The 19,456-nt window shown below is 43.0% G+C and overlaps 1 protein-coding gene across 4 annotated transcripts in view; it reads right to left on the bottom strand.

Annotated features, from left to right (window-relative positions):
* Positions 1 to 6,729: 6,729 nt before the first annotated feature.
* The window catches only part of cdc42ep3 (CDC42 effector protein (Rho GTPase binding) 3), a 177,569-nt gene continuing 164,842 nt past the window's right edge, over positions 6,730 to 19,456 (bottom strand). Inside the window, exons 1-3 of one of the 4 annotated variants that reach the window (XM_078542687.1) lie at positions 17,314 to 17,917; positions 16,696 to 16,899; positions 6,730 to 10,000 (exon numbers count right to left, since the gene is read on the bottom strand). In XM_078542687.1, the coding sequence (XP_078398813.1) occupies positions 8,910 to 9,689 (780 nt within the window). In that variant the 5' untranslated portion in view covers positions 9,690 to 10,000; positions 16,696 to 16,899; positions 17,314 to 17,917 and the 3' untranslated portion in view covers positions 6,730 to 8,909. Of the gene's footprint in view, positions 10,001 to 14,833; positions 14,917 to 16,695; positions 16,900 to 17,313; positions 17,918 to 19,456 lie in introns of those variants that run through there. The other 3 variants (XM_078542684.1, XM_078542683.1, XM_078542685.1) reach the window with 3 other exon arrangements.

The raw sequence follows: 19,456 nt of genomic DNA, 5'->3' as shown, positions 1-19,456 counted from the left end.
ACTTCTCCAGTATGGATTAGTGTGGATCCACAGAGAATGACAGACTAAACAGTTGTACAGTCTCTGTTCACCAAGATAACTAATTATTGCGCGATTTAAAAAGGGTGGGAGAGCCAGAAAATCACAGGCAGGCGTATTACCCATGTTACAATGAGACTGTGAAAGGTTGAGTGGTGCTGCTAATGGCTCCCTGTTTATTACATTACTCAGGCGCTGCACAGAGTGAGTTTTCCCTGTGTGTGCCAATTCCCTCGATGTTACCCTCTGTTCATATGAAAGACTGCATGATTGAATAAAAACAGCAAATGCTGTAAACACACAGTCGGTCAGGTTGCGACAGTGGAGAGAGAGACAGTTAGTGGGTGGGATTTTTCGCTCCCGCCAGTGGCAGGCATCGCCAATTGACTTTTGGCCGCTCTCCAAATTTACCCGTCCCGCCTGCAACAAAAGCCTGCTGCTGGCCGGACTGGAAAATCCCGGCCAACGTTTCAGATCAGCTATCTCTAGTCAGGAACAGGAAAAAGGTTCAAGATGTAACAGTTTGTGAGTACAGAGCCAGGGAAAGGAAAGGGTGAGGGGAGAGGGGGATTAAGACAAAAGGGAAGGTCTGTGATAGGGTGGAAGGCCAGGATGATTAAAAGACAAAAGGGATGATGGTTCAGGGCAAAAGGGAGTGACAATGGGGCAAGTAAAGAAATAACACTTGTCCAGGTATGTATGGTTACTACACCACCCTTGACACCTTCTGATGTCTGATCTAAAGTTGGTGAACTCAATGTTGAGAGCAGAAGGCAGTAAATTACCTAATCCAAAAAGGAGGTGCTGTTTCTCCAGCTTCCGTCTTTTAGGGATGTTTGCCCAGTAAGGCCACTGATTTTCCTATTTTCATGAGGAAATCAATGGATTTTTGGAATACGTTCCCCGAAGCAATCCCAGAATCCAATCTAATAAACAATAACAAAATACTCTGGAAATCTGAATCTACAAAAACACTGAGTTCTGATGGCAGGTCATCAACCTGAAGTGTTAACTGATTCTCTCTCCGCAGTTGGTGTCCAGTCTGCTGAGCATTTCCATGGTATAGCTCTGTTGGTGGAATTTTACAGCCCCGACGCGGTGGGGGCTGGGCCATAAAATGCAGCGAGCCGTCCAAAGGCCCTTTGGCTTCGATGGAACCGGAAAATCGTGCCGGCGGGAGGATCCGGAGAATTCCGCCCTGTGTCTCCCAAGCCAACTTGTTCAGCATCAAGGTGCTAATCACTCAAAATGAGCTCCACTGGGAGGGACATGTCACTCGTTTGGAACTCGGTTGTGACAGGAGATTCCCAGCAGGACCTTGGGAACGCTCTAGTGATGCCTCCACATTCCCGCTGACTCATGGGAGTCCCTGGCTTGTGGCGGACCAGGATGGAAAAGGCTTACCTGGAAAGGCACAGAACATATCGAGAGACTCCGTTGGGAACGTGCAGAGAGCCAAAGTCAAGGCATCATCGGAGGGACAAACCTCAAAACAATCCATCTACCCAATCAGCCAGGGCTCATTGCTGAGTGTCTGGGGTTTTTCTGAGCAGGACAAGGAATGGCAAAGCTCTTCAGCCAATCAGCTTAAAGAACCTTCGCTCAGATCCATAACAAGGGATTTGCCCAAACCTTGGAGGCGAGTTTGGAAGCAGGGGAGTGGGTGGGCGTTGGGAGTGGGTGGGGGTGGGGGTGGGGGTGGGAGTGGGGGGGAGGGGGGAGAGGGGGGGGGAGTGGGGGGGAGGGTAGGGGGGGAGTGATGGGTGGGGGAATTCTGGGAAAATGGCAAAAAAATAAATAAATTGGGCTCGCTCCCTGACATGTTCCCACCCCCTTGCACTTTTACTGCTGGTATCATCAGGGCAGTGACAGCAGCAGGGGAGACGGTGGCATAGTGGTAATGTCACTGGACTCCAGGTGCCCAGACTAAGGATCTTGGGGACATGGGTTCAGATCCCACCATGGGCAATTGGTGGAATTTGAATTCAATTAGCAAATCTGGAATTAAGAGCTATCCTTAGTAATGGTGCCATGAAGCTATCATTGATTGTCATTTAAATAAAAGACACCTAGTTTACTTCCTGGTCTGGCCTACATGTGACTCCAGCCCTATAGCAATGTGGTTGACTCTTACCTGCCCCTTTGAAATGGCCCAGCAAGCAGGGCAATTAGGGATGGGCAACAAATACTGGCCTTGCCAGTGATTCCCACAACCTATGAAAGAATAAATATAAAGAACCTGCCCACCAGTGGTGGGAAGCCAGCTAAAATAGTTATGTAGACAATTAGCAGGCATTTTTGGAAGGTTATTCAATCTTGTCAGGGGCACATCGGACCTCTGCTATTTCTGCAGCTCATCTACACACGGGAGAACAGAGTGCCATGAGATAAGCAGTTGTCATTTCAAAGGACCAAATTGGCAATCCCTCAGGACATCCACAAGCAAATCCTTGCAATTGTTTGCTTGTCACCTGCACATGGATCTATTGGGCAGTGCTGGGTGTGACGAACTGGCTGCCAGTCCCATCAGCAGCACGGCATCTCCATCTTGTGTCACCCCCTCCTCCATTCACATCAGCAGCATTCACAGTGGACCTGCCAGAACTCTTCACTATGGGTGCTTTGATTGGCCCTCCCATATCCTCAGGCCGCCTGCTGTCCCTAACTGAACAGCGGTCCAGCAGGGGGCACCTTAATTAGCCTCCTCTGGGAAGACCACGCCCATTATCCTGCCATACACTCATCCAGAAATCAGCCTGACATTATGCTTGTGATTCAAACAGGACCATTGAGCCCACAGAGTTTAAATTAGGAGCTTTAAAGTAAGAAATGTAAATTAGATTTAATCCATAAAGCAAAAGAGATAAAAGAGACAGAAAAATAATGTTAAAATAACGATTTAACATTTTTAAATCTCCCACACTAATTAACTTCAGAAGGAATGAGACTCCATACTTGCCAAAGCAAATTCTCAGGGCAAGAGAAGTTTCATGGCAGTATTGCTTATCATGTAGTTAAAAATCCACTTACTCCTGAATACACTCACCCTATATTTTTCTGGCATTTTTAGTGGGGAACTAGTGGGCAAGTAATTCAAGTTCTTGTCATTGCATTTATTTCAGTGCTGAGTCTACCAGTGAAGACTGTTACAGTGCATCCAGTGGAGGAACAGTGTATCTCTAACAGCAACTTTTGCATTTTCACGCTTAAGTGTGCACACACGCGCACTGGAAGTCGCAGTCTGATTCAAGATAACCTCGCCATTATTCCTATCGCAAAATCTATTAACATCTGTTAGTTTAACCTGTTTGTTACTAATATCACACAGTGTGATTTCAACCCTCATGTTATGAGAGGGATCTGGGGTTTTCCCTACATCCTTTAACTATAACAGAGAGGAGAGTGCTTGTTCTGGTCTCTCATCAGTGACTACGTTGATCTCACAAGAACAGAGCTTCAATTTGAACTCGTTCTGAAAACGTGGTTCTGCCAGCTCCTTCTCAATCTCAAAAAATAATGAGTTCTCTGTTTGTTCATTAAAAGAAGACCTCTTGCTACCAGCTGCCTTTAATGGGATGTTTCTTAATGGCCTCTTCCACTGAGGTTTACGTTCACAGCAGAGGGGAAATAGCCGTCAGCTGAGAGCCGTGGAGTGCCATTCCTTGCCTGCTACTCAGTGCCTGCAAGATCATGCAGTCACTTATCTGCAAACGTGTTTCGTGTGCCAGCACCACAAGCTTGAAATGGTGCAACAGCCCACAGAATAACATCCTGTGCTAAAAGGCAAACATTTTAATGCTACCATCAGCGCAGTGTTGACATTAATGGGCAGGTCTTGAATTTATGCAGCAGTGTAAAATGAGTGGGAGCATGTTGACAGCCAACTTTACATCTCTTCTGATTCCTCTTCCTGTTGCCTTGAATGGAAGTCAAATTTGGGAGGCTGTGAAATGGAGCTATTGCTCATCTCATGCGGTTGTACAAAGCCATGAGCCACTCCTACCCATTGAGATTTTATTCTTCGCCCAGCAATGGGTATTATAGAGTTATGCAGGAATTGCAACTTCGGAAACAGGCCATTTGGCCCAATCATGTTAATCCTCCTCAAGTGTAGAAAAGGAAAAGGTGGTGGAAGCAGAGTTTTTGAATATTTCTAAGGCAGAGGTGGATAAATTCTTGGTAAGCAAGGGGGTGATAGGTTATCGCGGGTAGGTAGGATGCAGATTTCAGGTTACTGTCAGATCAGCCATGATCTTATTAAATGATGGAGCAGGTTTGAGAGGCTGAATGGCCTACTCCTGCTCCTTGTTTGATGTTTGTATATAAATTCTAATCCCACATACCTGCCTTGCCTCCAACACCCCTTTATTCCCTTTTTGGCAGAATGCTCCACATCCTTACAAAATATGTGTCCCTTCCTCTCTGTCTTAAGTGTTTTACATTTGCTCTTTAGTGTCAACTGTGGCTCAATTGGTAGCAGACTTGCCTCTGAGTCAGAAAGTTTCCACTCTCAAAATCTAGACTAAACAGTCCAGTGAAGTACAGAGGGAATGCTGCTTTGCTGGACATACCATTTTTGGTTTAGACATTAACCCTTAAAACCCTATTTGTTCTCTTGGGTGGATGTAGAAGATCCCTTGGCACATTGAGACCCTTTGAGACATTAACTCCCATGCCCTGACCCTCAACAACATGACAGAAACAGACAATCTGGTCAATGTCACATTTTGTTTGTGAGAGCTTACTGTGTGCAAATTGGCTGCAGCATTTCCAAGATTATAACAGCGACTACACTTCAAAAGTATTTCATTGGCTTAAAGCCCTTGGAAATGTCTAATGGTCATGAAAAATGCTGTATAAATGCAAGTCTTTCTTTCTATCTAAGATCTCTTTATTGTCAATCCCTCAATTCCTGGAAACAGCCTTTTTTCAACTACTCTGCCCCAACCCTTTTAAACTTCTCTCATCATATCATTCATTACGTCCGCTAGTGAAAATTCTAAATTGAAAATTTAGCCATGGGTGTTTTACTGGGTCTTGCAAAATGCAGTCAGTGCAGAGAGCAGCCAGTGTTTGCTGATGTTTGACTTGCCGAGAAAGCAGCCATTGATCACAATTACTGAACAGGCAGAGTGGATCAAGCGGGGATTCAGCTTCTGAGTCACTGAATTCTGAGTGTGATGCAGCCTAATTGGAATTTGCCATTCAAAATGCTTGTTCCAGAGGAACTAATCTCATCTAACTTCATTAGTCATACAGCTTTGGATGAAAGTTTATTTAAAGAAGGGGTTTGCCAGCATTAACTGGCTGTACTGTCACTAGTGCAAATAAACGACTGGTGAATGAGGTTCCGGCTCCGAAAGAACAGGTTTTTTTTAAAAAAAAAGACTTAATATTTTCAGAAAATCTTTGCGTATAAAATGAACTTTATGTGGCCTGTGCAAGAAGTCTTACAGTTGAAGTGGTTACTGACAAGAATGCTAGGAATGTTAAAAGGGATGATTACCAGTGTCATATGGCCCAGAACTCTAATTGATGACCTTTAACAGACTGAATTTTATCTCTTCCCCTTTCCGTTCAGAATACCAGCAGGCCTCTTATGCAATTTGCATAAACAAAGGAGATGATGTTGATGCCCTGAGTGATTCTGTTTCTTCTGAAGTGGGTACTTAGGTGCAAATAGAAATTAGCTACATTTACAGAACAGCTGGTCAAATTTCTCAGGAGATCCCAAAGCACTTTGCATTTAACTTATCATTTTTATTGTAAGTGTTGTTTTTTGTCTCACAAACAGCAAACCTGACCAGTTTTTTTGTTGGGAACGCAAGTGACGATACTCAGAGAATAGGGCCATGGAATCTTTGTGTTCACCTGAGCCGACTGCAGAGAAGCCACTGAAATGCTTCATCTTAAGAATGGCACCTCTGACAGTACAGCACTCCCTCAGCACTGTGCTGCAGTCAGCCTGGAGCATGTTTAACAGTCCTGAGGTGAGGCTTAAACCCACAACCTACCGCCAGAAGTGTCACCAACTGAGAACAGCTGACACACGGAAGGGTTGAAAGTTAAGCAGTTAAACACATTGCATGTTTTCAGATGAAGGCTGGCTACCAGTTGTAGTGTGATGCCAGGAAGGTCAGTATTAGTGATGGGCTATACACAGCAGAAAGGTTTCCTTTGGTCATTGTGTGTTTGTGATGGGCTAAACACATCGGAAAGGTTTCCTCTGGTTGCTGTATGTTGGCAATGGTCTAAATGTAGTGGGGAGGTTTCTTCTGGTCACTGTGTTTTAGTGATGGGTTAAACCTAGCACACCCCAAACATGTGTGGAATTCTACTCCAACACACTTGTAACCATACCCCAACAGTCATGAAGCCGCATCCTGACATGTTTGGAGGTGTATCCTGACACGGGTGCAGCACATACACCAACAGCTGTTAACTTACATGTGTGGTGCAGGCATCCCATCATGTGTGGAGCTCTTACCCCAAAACATGTGGAGGCCATACCCCAACATGTGTGAAGCAGGTACCCCGACACATGTGGAATCCGTACCCTGACACATGCCATGTCAATGCCTTCAGTAGACAAGGGAATAAAACTGGCAAGGAAAATTAGTAATCTCTTCAGAGATAAAGCAGAAAATATCTGGAATTTCACATTTGGGTCACATTTACAATAATTGGTGCTAAAAGGCCAGACTCTTAACGCATTTTCTGCCAATCTTTAATATAGTTCATCAAGGACAACATAACTTAGTTGTTTTCATAAAGCTTCTTTGTGATTTGCTCTGAATTTTGTGTTACCTTTGGCATTTACCTATTCTCCATTGTACAGTAAAGACGTGCGTGTGTCACTGATAGTGGAATGAACTCCAGTAGCAGTATAACCGAACTGGCAGTTGTTCTATCTCATGCTGTACTTTTAGAATGACAGCCTGTATTAAGCAGAATATCACACCAGTTTCTGCTACTCATTATAAGACATTGTACATTACAAATGTGACACTTGTGACTCAAGGGTTATATTTTTTTCAATGATGAAACAATCGTCATGTCATTCTAAACTTGCTGCTAAAAGCTACCAGAAGTGAGCAAGGAAGTACACAAGGAAAGATCACTCAGCCCACTCTATTCATAGGTGATAAGGTGGTGACTCCGTTATATAGCAGGAGGGCAAAGCTCCCACCAATCTTATCAAATGCAATTTAAGGGCAAGGGCGGAGGACTTAGATTAAGTGGAGAACTCTTTAAGAGAGCTGGCACAGGCACATTAGGCCGAATGGCCTCCTTCAGTGCTGCAAAGCTGCTTAAGTTGGGAAGGATGGAGCAACAACAGAGAAGAGACTCCACTGCTTGAACCCTGACACCATTATTCTTCAGGTTGGGGCTTCTCTGACTCCCCACTACCCTGAATGCCTTTTCAAAAGGTGGATGAAGCCATGGGGAGATTTCTGTTTAAAAAAAAAAAATTCAGAGGAACTGTTTCCTCTGTTGGGGTAATGGCAATCCGGAATTTGTTCCCCAAAAATGGTTGTGGACTCTGTGTTGATCGAAATTTTCAAGACAAAGATCGACAGACGTTTGTTGGGCAAGGCTATTAAACCGTATGGCAGGTAAACGGAGTTAAGATTTGAATCAGACATGATCTGATTGAATGGTGAAACAGGATTGAGGGACTGACTGAATGGCCTACTTCAGTTTCTACATTCATTAGCATAGCACTGACAGAGAAACATAATGATAGACATTCTGGAAGATCATAAGTTGCACATTTTGACCTGGAGTTAAACCAACAATCCTGGGGTGGCACAGTGGTATTGTCATTGGACCAGTATTCCAGAAGACCCAGGGTAATTCCCAGGTTCAAGTCCCCCCATGGAAGAAGGCAACATTTGAAATCAATAAAAATCTGGAATTAAAAGTCTGATGACCATGAAACCATTGCAGATTGTTGTAAAAACCCATTTGGTTCACTAATGTCCTATAGGAAAGGATATCTACTGTTCTTTCCTAGTCTGGCCTACATGTGACTCCAGACCCACCGTGATGTGGTTGACTCTTAAATGCCCTCTAAACAATGGCAATTAGGAATGGGCAATAAATACTGGCCTAGCCAGTGATGCCCACATTCAATGAATGGGAAAAAGAATGCTTCATGCAGTCAGTGGCCCTGCTGGTTTAGGGAATAACAATGTCAAGGGACAATTAGAAAATAACAATTCCTGTGACGCACCAACACTGCATGATATCCCATACTTATCTCTTTATTCTGTCTCAGATGTTGCACTCATTTCAAGCAACATGTGTACATCTAAGCGATATGTTTCACAAAAACAATTTTGCTTTGGAAAGTACTTAAGCGATAGTTAACCAAAAACAAAGAGATTGTTGCAAACTATCACTATAATTGTGAAGGAATTAAGTGTTTTATATAATTGCCTGAATGACGGGAGGATACCATTGACCCACTAGGCATAAGTCCAATTGCACAAGAGTGCTCTATAGTACCAGAATTTTGACCTGGCCATTGACAATGTTCAGCTGGACCCAGCTAGACCACACAAACATGAACTGACTGTCCATCTGTTAAACGACTGGGAAAAAAAATTGAAAGATGTCCTTTGCCATAGGTGCAGCAGTGGAAATCGTGTCACAGCCAAACAGCAGTCCTTCGTGTTCATCACAGCAATAGTTGAAAAGAGCATCAAACACCAATAACGTCAAAAGAGAATTACAGATGATGCTGCAATCAACGTTTCCAAGGTGCAGATGGCAACGTTGATGTATCTCCTTCAAGCTCAACATGCAGACGTACAGGTTCCATGGTTCAAGCATACTGTGAGAGAGGTCCAAGCTCTCTCTTGTCGACTTTGCTGAGAATGTGCCTGTTATTTGACCTCCAGCTGGTGTTTCCTATCCATAACGTTGAGGACATCATCTAAAATAGAAGGCCCTAGATCTAGCTGAAGGGAAAGAAGAGAGCCGGTGAGGTTGAGGAGGGAATCCTCTGATGAACTGGTTGTTCTTGTCACTCCACACTGTGCGCTGCAGCGAGTGGAATCTTCCTCCACGTTTTTACGTGCTTTAGATTGCCCAATAAAGCTATGTGAGTGATTGATGTTTGGTTCACCGTTCTGTAATACCTTTGGGCACTTTTTCACCTCTCTTCCTTCTGTACTAATGTGCCCATTCCCCCTTTGCTCATCTTTGTCTGGCATGTGTTGCTCAGTGGCTGGGTGGAGCCGAGGAGGTTTAGGAGGGGCTGAGAAATCCCGCTTTGAGACAAAGGTCATGGCAGTCAGTAGAGGGAGGTTGAGGGCTTGAGATCCGCCAATGCTAGGAAGTGATATGGCATTCTTCAGCACCGGTGAGGGTGTCTCGGAGAAAGTAGGGTTTGGCGTGCTGTTTGCCCGTAAAAACTCACTGTGCCCTCCATACTGGCCAAGTTTTGCCGTGCCTTGATTTCCAGGCAAGAGATCATACTTCCCTTGGAGAAATGAAATGTCCCCGAATACATCATGCTCCCCTCCATTGCCAATGTGAATGGTATGTCGGAAGTCTCCAAGTGGAGGGCTAATCATGTCAGGGGATAAAATGTCCCTCAGTTTAAATTTCTTGCCTTTCTTGCTGCTGGTTGTTTTCAGGTAAATCGGTGTCTTGGCCGGCATCCCTTAGGCAGTGTCAGAAAAATGTCCAAAAACATCCAATTTTCCCAGCAGGTATGAATAAAAATCCTCCAAGTGAAAAGGCTTCAAGTTCCTTCTCTCCTGTTTCTTTGTCGTAAATTATTTTGAAGAGAAGCCAATCACATTGCCAACTTGTGAAACCCTTTCAGCTTCAAACAAGAGTCTTTTTCTTTTACAGCGAAGGAGAAGGGAGACAAACACAATCATGGGCAGCTCTAAACAACATGATGTCCTTATCAGTCAAGTGATTCAAAACCTGGAAAGGCTGGCTCCTCTGAGAAACACGAGGTGATCTGTGTAAGGAAATCAAACAGACTATCAGCATATATAGAGAATGATCTGCAATGCAACTGACCATTCTAGCTTGTGGATCAACATTCACTCAACAGGGGAAAAGTAGCATAGTGGTAATATCACTAGACTAGTAATCACAAGGCCCAGACTAATATTCTGAAGCCATGCATTCAAATCCCACTATGGCAGCTACAGGAGTTTAAACTCAATTAATTAATAAGTCTGGAATAAAATCCTAGACTCATTAATGATCATGAAACTACTGTGCTGTACATTAAATGCATCATGGTGGTTGAGCATTATTCATAGAATGGTACAGGACAAAGGGAGGCCATTCAGCCTACCATGCTTATGCCACCTCCTTGAAATTAGTGCTACTACCCAGGCCTGTAAATGTTTACCTTTTAAATATTTTTCTAATCCCCTTTCGATGCTACGATTAAATCTGCTTCCTCTAACCTTTCAGGCAGTGCGTTCTAAATTGCTGCGTGAAAAAGTTTTTTTTCACCACGCCTCTGGTTCTTTTGTCAATTACCTTAAATCTGTATCCTTTGGTTATCGACCTCCTACTGGTGGAAACGGTTTCTCCATATTCGCCCTATCAAAATCCTCCATGATTTTGAGCATCTCCATTGAATCTCCCCTTAACCTGCTCTACTCTAAGGAGAACAATATTCACTCACTAAAGGTTGCTAAAACCTGTTCACTTGCTCGGTTATTGTTTGAGTTCAGTTTTTAAAACCTCGTTCCCGGATGGGCTGTGCTGCTGGGCCGCTGCATTGTTAAGGGGACAATGTGTCTGAATGACTCACCACAACAGCAGGTAGTGATGATTTACGGCACAATTCACCTCAGTCAGCACAAAATTGTTGAAGCTGTAAGCACAGCTGCAGCCTTTCCGTGCAGTTTGAAAGGGAGCCATAATATCATCATAAAAAGCTTCAAGTTGACTGACATGATAGCTGAAGCAGTATAACCAAAGCGAGAATCCCTGGTCTGAGCTGTTAGCTGATCCAGGCTAGGGTAGTCATGGGGCACTACAATTGCACTCAGTGAGCCCAGGCTTTGCAGAGGGATTTTAAAATAAACACTCAGACATGGTTCCTGTTTGTGATTGCTACCTAGTGACTAATACTGGAGTGTGACAGAAGTAGCAAGAGAGAGAGAGAATGAGAATTTGTAACAAATTCAGCCCCTCATGGACTTACAAACTGACGTATTCACTGTTGCAATACTAGTTTCAGTTGCAAGGGAGAATGAGATAATGTTAAACATTGCTCCCCTGCAATAGTATCACTTACATTTTCACCGTCACGCAGGAACATTTAATAAGACACAAAATAATATAATGGACACGGATGCCTAATGGGATGGATGAATATTGCTACAGAGATACATACAGGGTTATAAGATATGGATTTGGAATCAGAAAAGGATGTAGTTTAAGAAGCATGAAGGGATGGACAAGATCCATAAGAAGCATAAAGGAAGCCGCAAGGGAATCGGTAACTTGAGAAGATGGATGAGAAGCAGTTTGATGTGTAGAAGAAGCTAACAAGAAACAAGTTGAGAAAGGAGAAGTCAAAGGCAGAAACGTAAGAAAGGGAAAATCAATCAGATGGAGCAAGAAATTGAGGAAAATAAAAATATGTTCATATGATTTTTCTTATTTTTCCTAATTAGCAAAATTCTAGGGTTCAAGAGAAAGGCATAACTTAGATTTCCATAGCAGCTTTCACATCCTCAGGGCAAACCAAAGTGCTTCGCACCCAGTGAATTACTTCTGCAGTATAAACACTGTTGTTTTATAGAATACAACAGCAAAAGCAGAACTAAGGCCCACCAACAGAATTGAGATAACTGGCCAGTTAATCTCCTGTGCTCATTATTTTTTCTACACTTGATACCTGATGTCAGGGTTAACCACAGCCAACACACACCATGGCCCAAAAGGAAAGCTCCCTGTATTACTCAGATGCCCGAGTTAGTAAATCTGTCGGAAGTGAGGAGTGAAGCTGTAGTCAAGTTTCCTGGGCTGCAGTGCTTCCTGTGAGGAGTGGCACTTGTGTTATGATCCCAGCTGATGTCATTACTGGACAAGTCAGATCCCAGAATGGAACCTGCCTTGATAGACCGTAATTTCTTTTTAAACCGTGGAGTGTGCTTACATGAAACTGATTCACAAAAAGATAAAACATTTATTAAACAAGGAACATTGACTATATTACACTAGACAACAAAAAGGTTGGAAAGATTTCAACACAGACACCCAAGGGCAGATTATTTAGGTCGGCAGGCGAGAGCGATTGGCGGGTCTGGGATCGGTCAGGGAACAGGCCGCCAACCGCAATTGGCCTCCGACTGTGATTTCATGCTGGCCGGCCAATTAACAGTCAGCCAGAGTGAAGCGTGCATTGAAATGCTCAGCACTGCCAGGGTGGGGGTGGGGAGGAGGGCGGGCGCTAATGTAAGCGCGGGCACGGGCGAATGCTGAATGAAAGCTCCCTGAAGGCAGAGAGCTGCCCCGCAGAGCTGAACACTTGAAAACAATTAAATAAAGTTTTTAAAATCAGGAAAAAATGTCCAAGCATCACGATCAGTCACCTGGACATATACATGGTAAAAATGCTGTCCTTCCACTCTAATTACCACACTGCCCCACATTTAGGTAGGAGACAGCGATGTAGTGGTAATGTCACTGGACTAAGCGTCCAGCGGCCCAGGCTAATGCTCTGGGGACATGGGTTCAAATCCTACCACAACAGTTGGTGGAATTTAAATTCAATTGATAAATCTGGGATATAAAACTAAAATCTGGGATTAAAAAGCTAGTCTCAGTAATGATAGCCATAACAACGATCATGTAAAAACCCATCTGGTTCACCGATGTTCTTTAGGGAAGGAAATCTTCCATCCTTATTCAGCCTGGCCAAATGTGTCTACAGGCCCACAGCAATGTGGATGACTCTTAAATGCATCTGAAATGGCCTAGCAAGCCTTTCAGTTCTCGGGCAATTAGGGATGGGCAACAAATGCTTGCCAAGGACACTCATATCCCATGAAAGAATAAAGGCAGCAAGTTTCACATTCTCACCACTCTGTGTAAAGAAACCAGGGTTAATTTTGGTGAAATAAAAACATGCACTAAATAGATGCTGTCTTGGAAGACACATCTGTTTGAAAGTCCAGATTTAGCATGCCATTTTAGGCCTAATTGCTGATTACCATAATTTGAACCTATAGGTTTAGCACTCAAGCACTAGTTAGATGTAATTTTAATGCCTATGTGGCTACTGTAAATGTCCAATAAGGTGCAGAAGTACAGCACTCACTCACTTAAATGAAACCTGAGAGAACTTCCAGAATAAATGTTGTCAAGAGTATTGGTGATATCTCGACCAAATGTCTCAGAAAGTTTTCAGAAATGTTTCAAAAGTCCTCTTCGAACCTTCAGCAAAACTGAACCGTAAAAGGTGTTTCCTCTGCAATGGCAAGTTTACTCCCAATCAGATGGTTGTTGTTATGTCAAGCGCTAGCCTCTAAAATGCCATGCAGCCTCATTAATGAGCACTAGCAGGAAATTTAAGTGGCAAACAGCTGCCTACCAATCCTTCAAGAAGCCTTTCCTAGTGCAAGCTTCAACTTCTTTACCAAGGTAGAGCCTTGCGCTTAAACGTGCTAAGCTGATGTTTCCGCCTTAACCACTTTGGAGACTCTTTAAAATATCCACGCGAAATCACCTGAATTACTCCTATTTTCTGTATTTGATCTATTGGTGGTCATCAGGAAATATGGCCACTTGTTCTGATCTCACCCATAAGTTCATATTTATCCTTCAGAATCTTTCCTGATATTTGCGTTCCCTCACTTCCATTAACATCCTTGTAGATTTTTTCTCTAGGGCTTCAATATTCTTTTTGTCATATGGTGATCAGAGTATTCCAGACGTGGTCTAACTAAGGTAACTATAAATTCAACATTACTTTTTTGATTTTGTATTTTTGTTCTCTAGAAATGAACCCAGCACTTTGCTGAGAAAACATGTGCTTAAAACATACAAAGGGTTAGCTTGTCATCTGACCACCCTCTCCAACTGGCCAGTAATTCAAACATGATCACGTATTCTGATTGTGACTTAGTTAGATCAAGTCTGGGAATTCCTCCTCTTAGCCAGGGTCCCATTGCTGAAGTGATTAGGTTTGATTGTTGGTCCCCGCCCAGGTGAGTGCCTGAACATGGTGCTAGTGGAATATGAAATATGGTTCATTTACATTTCTTTGCGGCAATTGTCTTTGATGGGTCTTTGCAGACACGCCGTCTCCATCTCAATGGGGTTGGAATGTGGAATGCAAATGGTGTAGCCATCTTGGCTGTGAGCTTAAGTCACTTGGGTCTGTGTTTTAAAAAAAACCTGTTTTTAATAGTTCAGTGGGTTAAAAATCATTATTTTCCATAAATCACATCTTCATGACAGCCTGACCAAATGACGATGGCTGGTTGTGTCTGGCAGTCTAGTGGTGAGTTTGTTTGTAATCCTTGGGGAACTACTTCGGGGTATGTGTCTGAATCCTGGTGGACTTGTCATGATTATGCATCTGACTTGTAGCCTTGTGATAAATAGATGCTTGGCTATTTGTGTATCTGACTTTCCTATAGCGCGTGACGTGCCTAAGCCCTGGCAATCTTTGAACCATTGAAACTTACAGCATAGGCAGAGACCATTGTCTATGTGAGCTGTTTGCTAGATCAACTAATTCCATGGCTCTATTCTCTTCCCATATCCATGACTTTGCTTTGAGTGTGTTCAATCTATTCCTGTCACGTTTACATACCTGATTCTCTCGAGTGTTAGTTCTCAAATGTTTTTGATTGAAGGATCACTTTTCAAATGGATTAGTAATCATGGAATTCCCATCTAAATTGTAATACCATATCGTAATCATAATATAGAAGTGCTGCATTTACTGCATATAAAGTGTGTTTTAATAATGCTTTTACAAAAACTGGTATTTACTTTCAGGTATCAATGAGATAGGTGTGCCTGCTTCTCACTGCAGAGTCTGTCTATCCTTGTGTACTCCCCCAGGTGAGATAGCCAACACACTCTGTGCTGCACATGTGACAGCCACCTTCTGCTCCCACACTCAGTCTCCAGTTTTGAGAACTACTGTCTAGAGGTATACCTAAGGTTATTCCAACTCAATAGTTCAGATATTGGCCCATCTAAGTACTTACAGAGATAAGAGTTCCATTCTCTGAAGACTAAGTTGATATCCAGGAATATTTGATAGGAGTGGAATGACAAACCTCCCAGCACATCTGGCCAGTTTTCCTGGCAAAGGGTTGTAAGTCAGGCTTTCTACGTGGCAATTGAGAAAGGGTCTTTGCTATGAAAACAGCATACAACATCTGCGGCAAGTGAAAGCAGTGGGGGAAATGGGTTGCCTCATATGCCACCTGGCACAGAAGAGAAAGAGAAGAGGAACTGGAAGAGGAAGGAAGGGCTGGTAGTCCTTGTATATTTCCACTCCTTGAAGGTGGGCAGTGCTCAAGCAGAAGCTCAAGACCTCTTAAGTGCCCCTTTTTTAACTGGTCCTTTGCACTATCAGATTTCCATTGAAGGGCCAATAGAAAGAGGCTTTGTGCCACAATTTCCAACCTCTGTTGATCAAGTCCCACAAAGATTTTGGTCCTGGGTGAAGTCTGAGGTACAGAGTATCAGACCAGCAACACCAGGTGTTTGAGGAGAAGGAAGGAAATTTGATAAGATTGTGATGCAATGTACAGTTGTTTAGTCATAATGGATAAGCTCACTGGTGAGAAGGGGGCGTAGGTCAACTACATCTGATGTGGGATAGTATAATATACAAGGATTTTCTTTTGAATCTCTAGTTCACCTTTCTCTTCCTGCTGGCTGCACAACTCCAGAATTTAGCATCCTGTGAAAGTTGAATATAAGAACAGAAGACTCAGGCGAGAAACAGCTATTCAGCCCATCAAATCCTGTCCCACTGGCACCCTAACATTCCCAATTGCATTTTAAATCCCCCTCAAGTCTCTGCTACTATACCAAGCAAATAGTTAGACATTTGTATGAAGAAGCCTGATAAGTATTTTAAATTTACTATTAAACAAATAAGGGCACTGTTACATTGTTCGTAAAGAGCTAGGAACTAATTGTTATGTGAATATATATCCTGGGGTGTCACATTCACTGTTGCACTGCAGTCATATGCCCAGTAACAAAATGTATCAGGCTATCAGCCCACTGGCCACATGCAGAACTGAAAGAAATACAGTCAAATGCAGCTCCAGCATTTTGAGTTAAAGTGTGATGATTTCTAATGTATGGGAACCAGAAAACATAACAGGGACCCAATTTACATCACAGAATCATACAACATCAAAAGCAGACCATTCACTCTGTCAAATCCGGAGCGGCAATAACTGACACCCTTTTGATTGACCAAGTCCAGTAATGTGTTTCCACTTTTGCTGCAAACCCGTCAGTTAATCCGCATTTGGTGCGGACCAATTGTCCCGAGGATGGGTCAGGAACGTGGAGAGGCCATTGATACAAGCAGAAGGTTTGCCGTTCAACGTAACTAAAAAAATAACTCCGCATAAACAAGTACAGTCACACAGATGTGTTACTCTGGTTATAAATAACAGCAGATGCATTTGAGCATCTTACATTTGCCTTTCAGCATTATGTAAAAGAGGCTAGCTTCACAAAATGAGCTGGCGGTCCAGGTAGTCTCGGTGGAGAGACAGAAACAGATGTTGCCTGAGTGGTTTCCAGCATTTTCTATTTTTCTTTCAGATTTCCAGCACCCGCAGTATTTTGTTTCACAGACACAGAGTCCATCTTCAACCCTTTACAGGGATTGCACAGCCCCTTTTTGGACCAGCGTGATTAAAGGGTTAACCTAATTGAGTCATTTCTCTCAGTCTGTCCCTGCGCAGTAGCTGAAACACATTTAAAATCGCACAAAAACGACAACATTCTGCCGATGCTTCAAACAGTTTTAACTTTTGTTTTCTGTACTTCGCAATATTACTGCCATCTCTTTAATCCCAACTGTCCCAGGGTAAAACATTGGCTCAGTTACTGACACTTTTCAAATTTCCATAAATATTAGCCCAAAGGGTGGGTGATATGGTTTTTGGGTAGCGTTCAGCTGATAGATTAGGAGCCTGTTTTACATCCTGTTTTAACTCACGCAGGTCTCTATCTAACCCGAAAGAAACGAGCTGGACATCATATTCAAAAAGGGAGAAGGGAAGGAAGATAAATAAAAAAGAGACTTACAGATTTTCCCCAGAGCCTTGGTGGAATGATGTTAAATCTCTCCCATTATCCTGCCGATTCGTCCATTAGTGAGGGGGAGAGAGAGAGAGAGAGAGAGATTCTCCCTTTGGTGGGTGTGCAAGTAGTCGAAAATCCAAACCCGGAGCAGCCTCTGGCAGCGTGTGAAGTTAGTGGTGTGCTCAGGGTGTGTGTGTGTGCGCAGTGCTGAAGAGGCAATTTCAGTGGCAGCTGGCCAGATGTTGGAGCCACGCTTGACTCCTGACAAGCAGTGTCCACCTGTGCTTGTCTGTCACATCCACATCGGTTGGGAACAGTCTTCCCGCTGCTATCCGTCCCTCCCTAGTGCCGAGCAGCTGGGAGGAGAAGGAGGTAGGTTGAGGATGAGTCCTTCTGGGCTCATGTGCCTGCCAAGTGGCTGACAATAGGGGAGGAATAACATTTGAGGGGAGAGCTGCAGGTACCTTTTGACTTCAACTTCTGCAGCACGAAGGGAGCCCGTTAAATATATAAATATAGAAAAAGAAGCTGGTGCAATGAGCAGTCATGCCCCCTTAGTCATGAAGCAAGACACATCACAGGCTCTGCCATAGAGTGGGATGGGTGGATGAGCTAGGGAAGTGGGGAGCACTACTGAAATCTTGGAGTTCTGGATCAAGGAGCTGGAGCAGTTAACAATCACCGTCTTAGGTCTTAAACGACTCGAAACCGAGTCCATTACCTGGACCAGCTCAAAGATTCTTTGAAACTAAAAAGTGCGTTTAATCAGAATAAACTCAGCGTGAATATAATGATATAATCAAGTCATCTGAAAACAGTATGATACTTGTCAGTTAATAATCCAGTCCGAGTTTTCCAAACGATTTGAGAGCCCAACTCCTCTCTAGTGTTTATATAGCCAAGAATATATTTGTACTGTGGTGATGAGCTGGGCTAATGGTAGAAGAGTAACTGTTTGGTAGAGACACAGACAGATAAATTCACGTTAGCTGGAATAGCACAGAGTCTCCAAGAAAGCTTTTAAAAAGGTCACATTGACCAAAGGTGTGGAGGTGAAGACAGTTAGATTTAACTTATCCTGCCAAACCCCAGCTACCTGCTCCCAGAAAGGAAAGGGAAGAGTCATACGGACTCGAAACGTTAACTCTGTCTTTCTCTCCACAGATGCTATCAGACCTGCTGAGTTTTTCCAGCAATTTTTGTTTTTGTTTCAGATTTCCAGCATCTGCAGTATTTTGCTTTTATCTTAAGAAAAGGGTGGCTCTTCTGAGAATGGAAGGATTGTAAAAAACATGCATGATGCATTTAAATTAATCTTTATATATTGTACCTGACAACATATTGCATTTATATAGTGCCTTTAACAAAGCCCCAAGGCACTTTGCAATGAGAAAGCTCAGCTATAATTGAGATTCAAAAGAAAAACTTGCATTTATGTAGCACCTTCATGATGCCAGGATGTCTCAAAGTGCATTCCACACGAAGTATGTTTGAAGTGCAGTCATTGCTATAATGTAGGAAGCTCGGCAGTCGATTTGCGCATAGCAAGCTCCCAGAAACAGCAATGTGATAATGACCAGATAATCTGTTTTAGTGATATTGGTTGAAAGATGAATATTGGCCAAGACACCGGAGATAACTGCCCTGCTGTTCTCTGAAATAGTGCTGGGGATCTTTTACATCCATCTGAGAAGGCAGATGTGGCTTCGGTTTAACATCTCATCCAAAAGACAGTTAGATATGGTTATGGATTTTTAGAGATGCTTAGGCACTTTGTCGGGCTCATTTTCCACAAATACCATATATGAAAAATGTTTAGAAGTGAGTGCATATAAATGACAGAAGATGAATCCGGATTAGTACATCAAAACAAGACTGTTTAGCAAGGCATTGCCTTTTAATAATAATAACTAAGTTTAAATCAGAATGATATGATTAGACCTCTTCACAGAAAGGATAATAACTGCCTGACAGGCAGATTCATAGAAATGCAGACTTTATGGCTCATTCAGAATGAAAGTGGATGCTAAGCAGAGAGAATTAGTCTACTGGAGGGATGAGTTTGTTAGCTCTAATAACCCTTTCTCATCCTTGTCTTTTTCTTTAATTCTTACATTATGAAAATTCACTGACAACTTTTGTAACT

This window comes from Cetorhinus maximus, chromosome 5 (genome assembly GCF_964194155.1).
Source record: "Cetorhinus maximus chromosome 5, sCetMax3.hap1.1, whole genome shotgun sequence".
Taxonomy (NCBI): Eukaryota; Metazoa; Chordata; class Chondrichthyes; order Lamniformes; family Cetorhinidae; genus Cetorhinus; species Cetorhinus maximus.
Note: the sequence above shows the minus strand (reverse complement) of the source record. Positions and strands in the feature narration are given on the sequence as shown.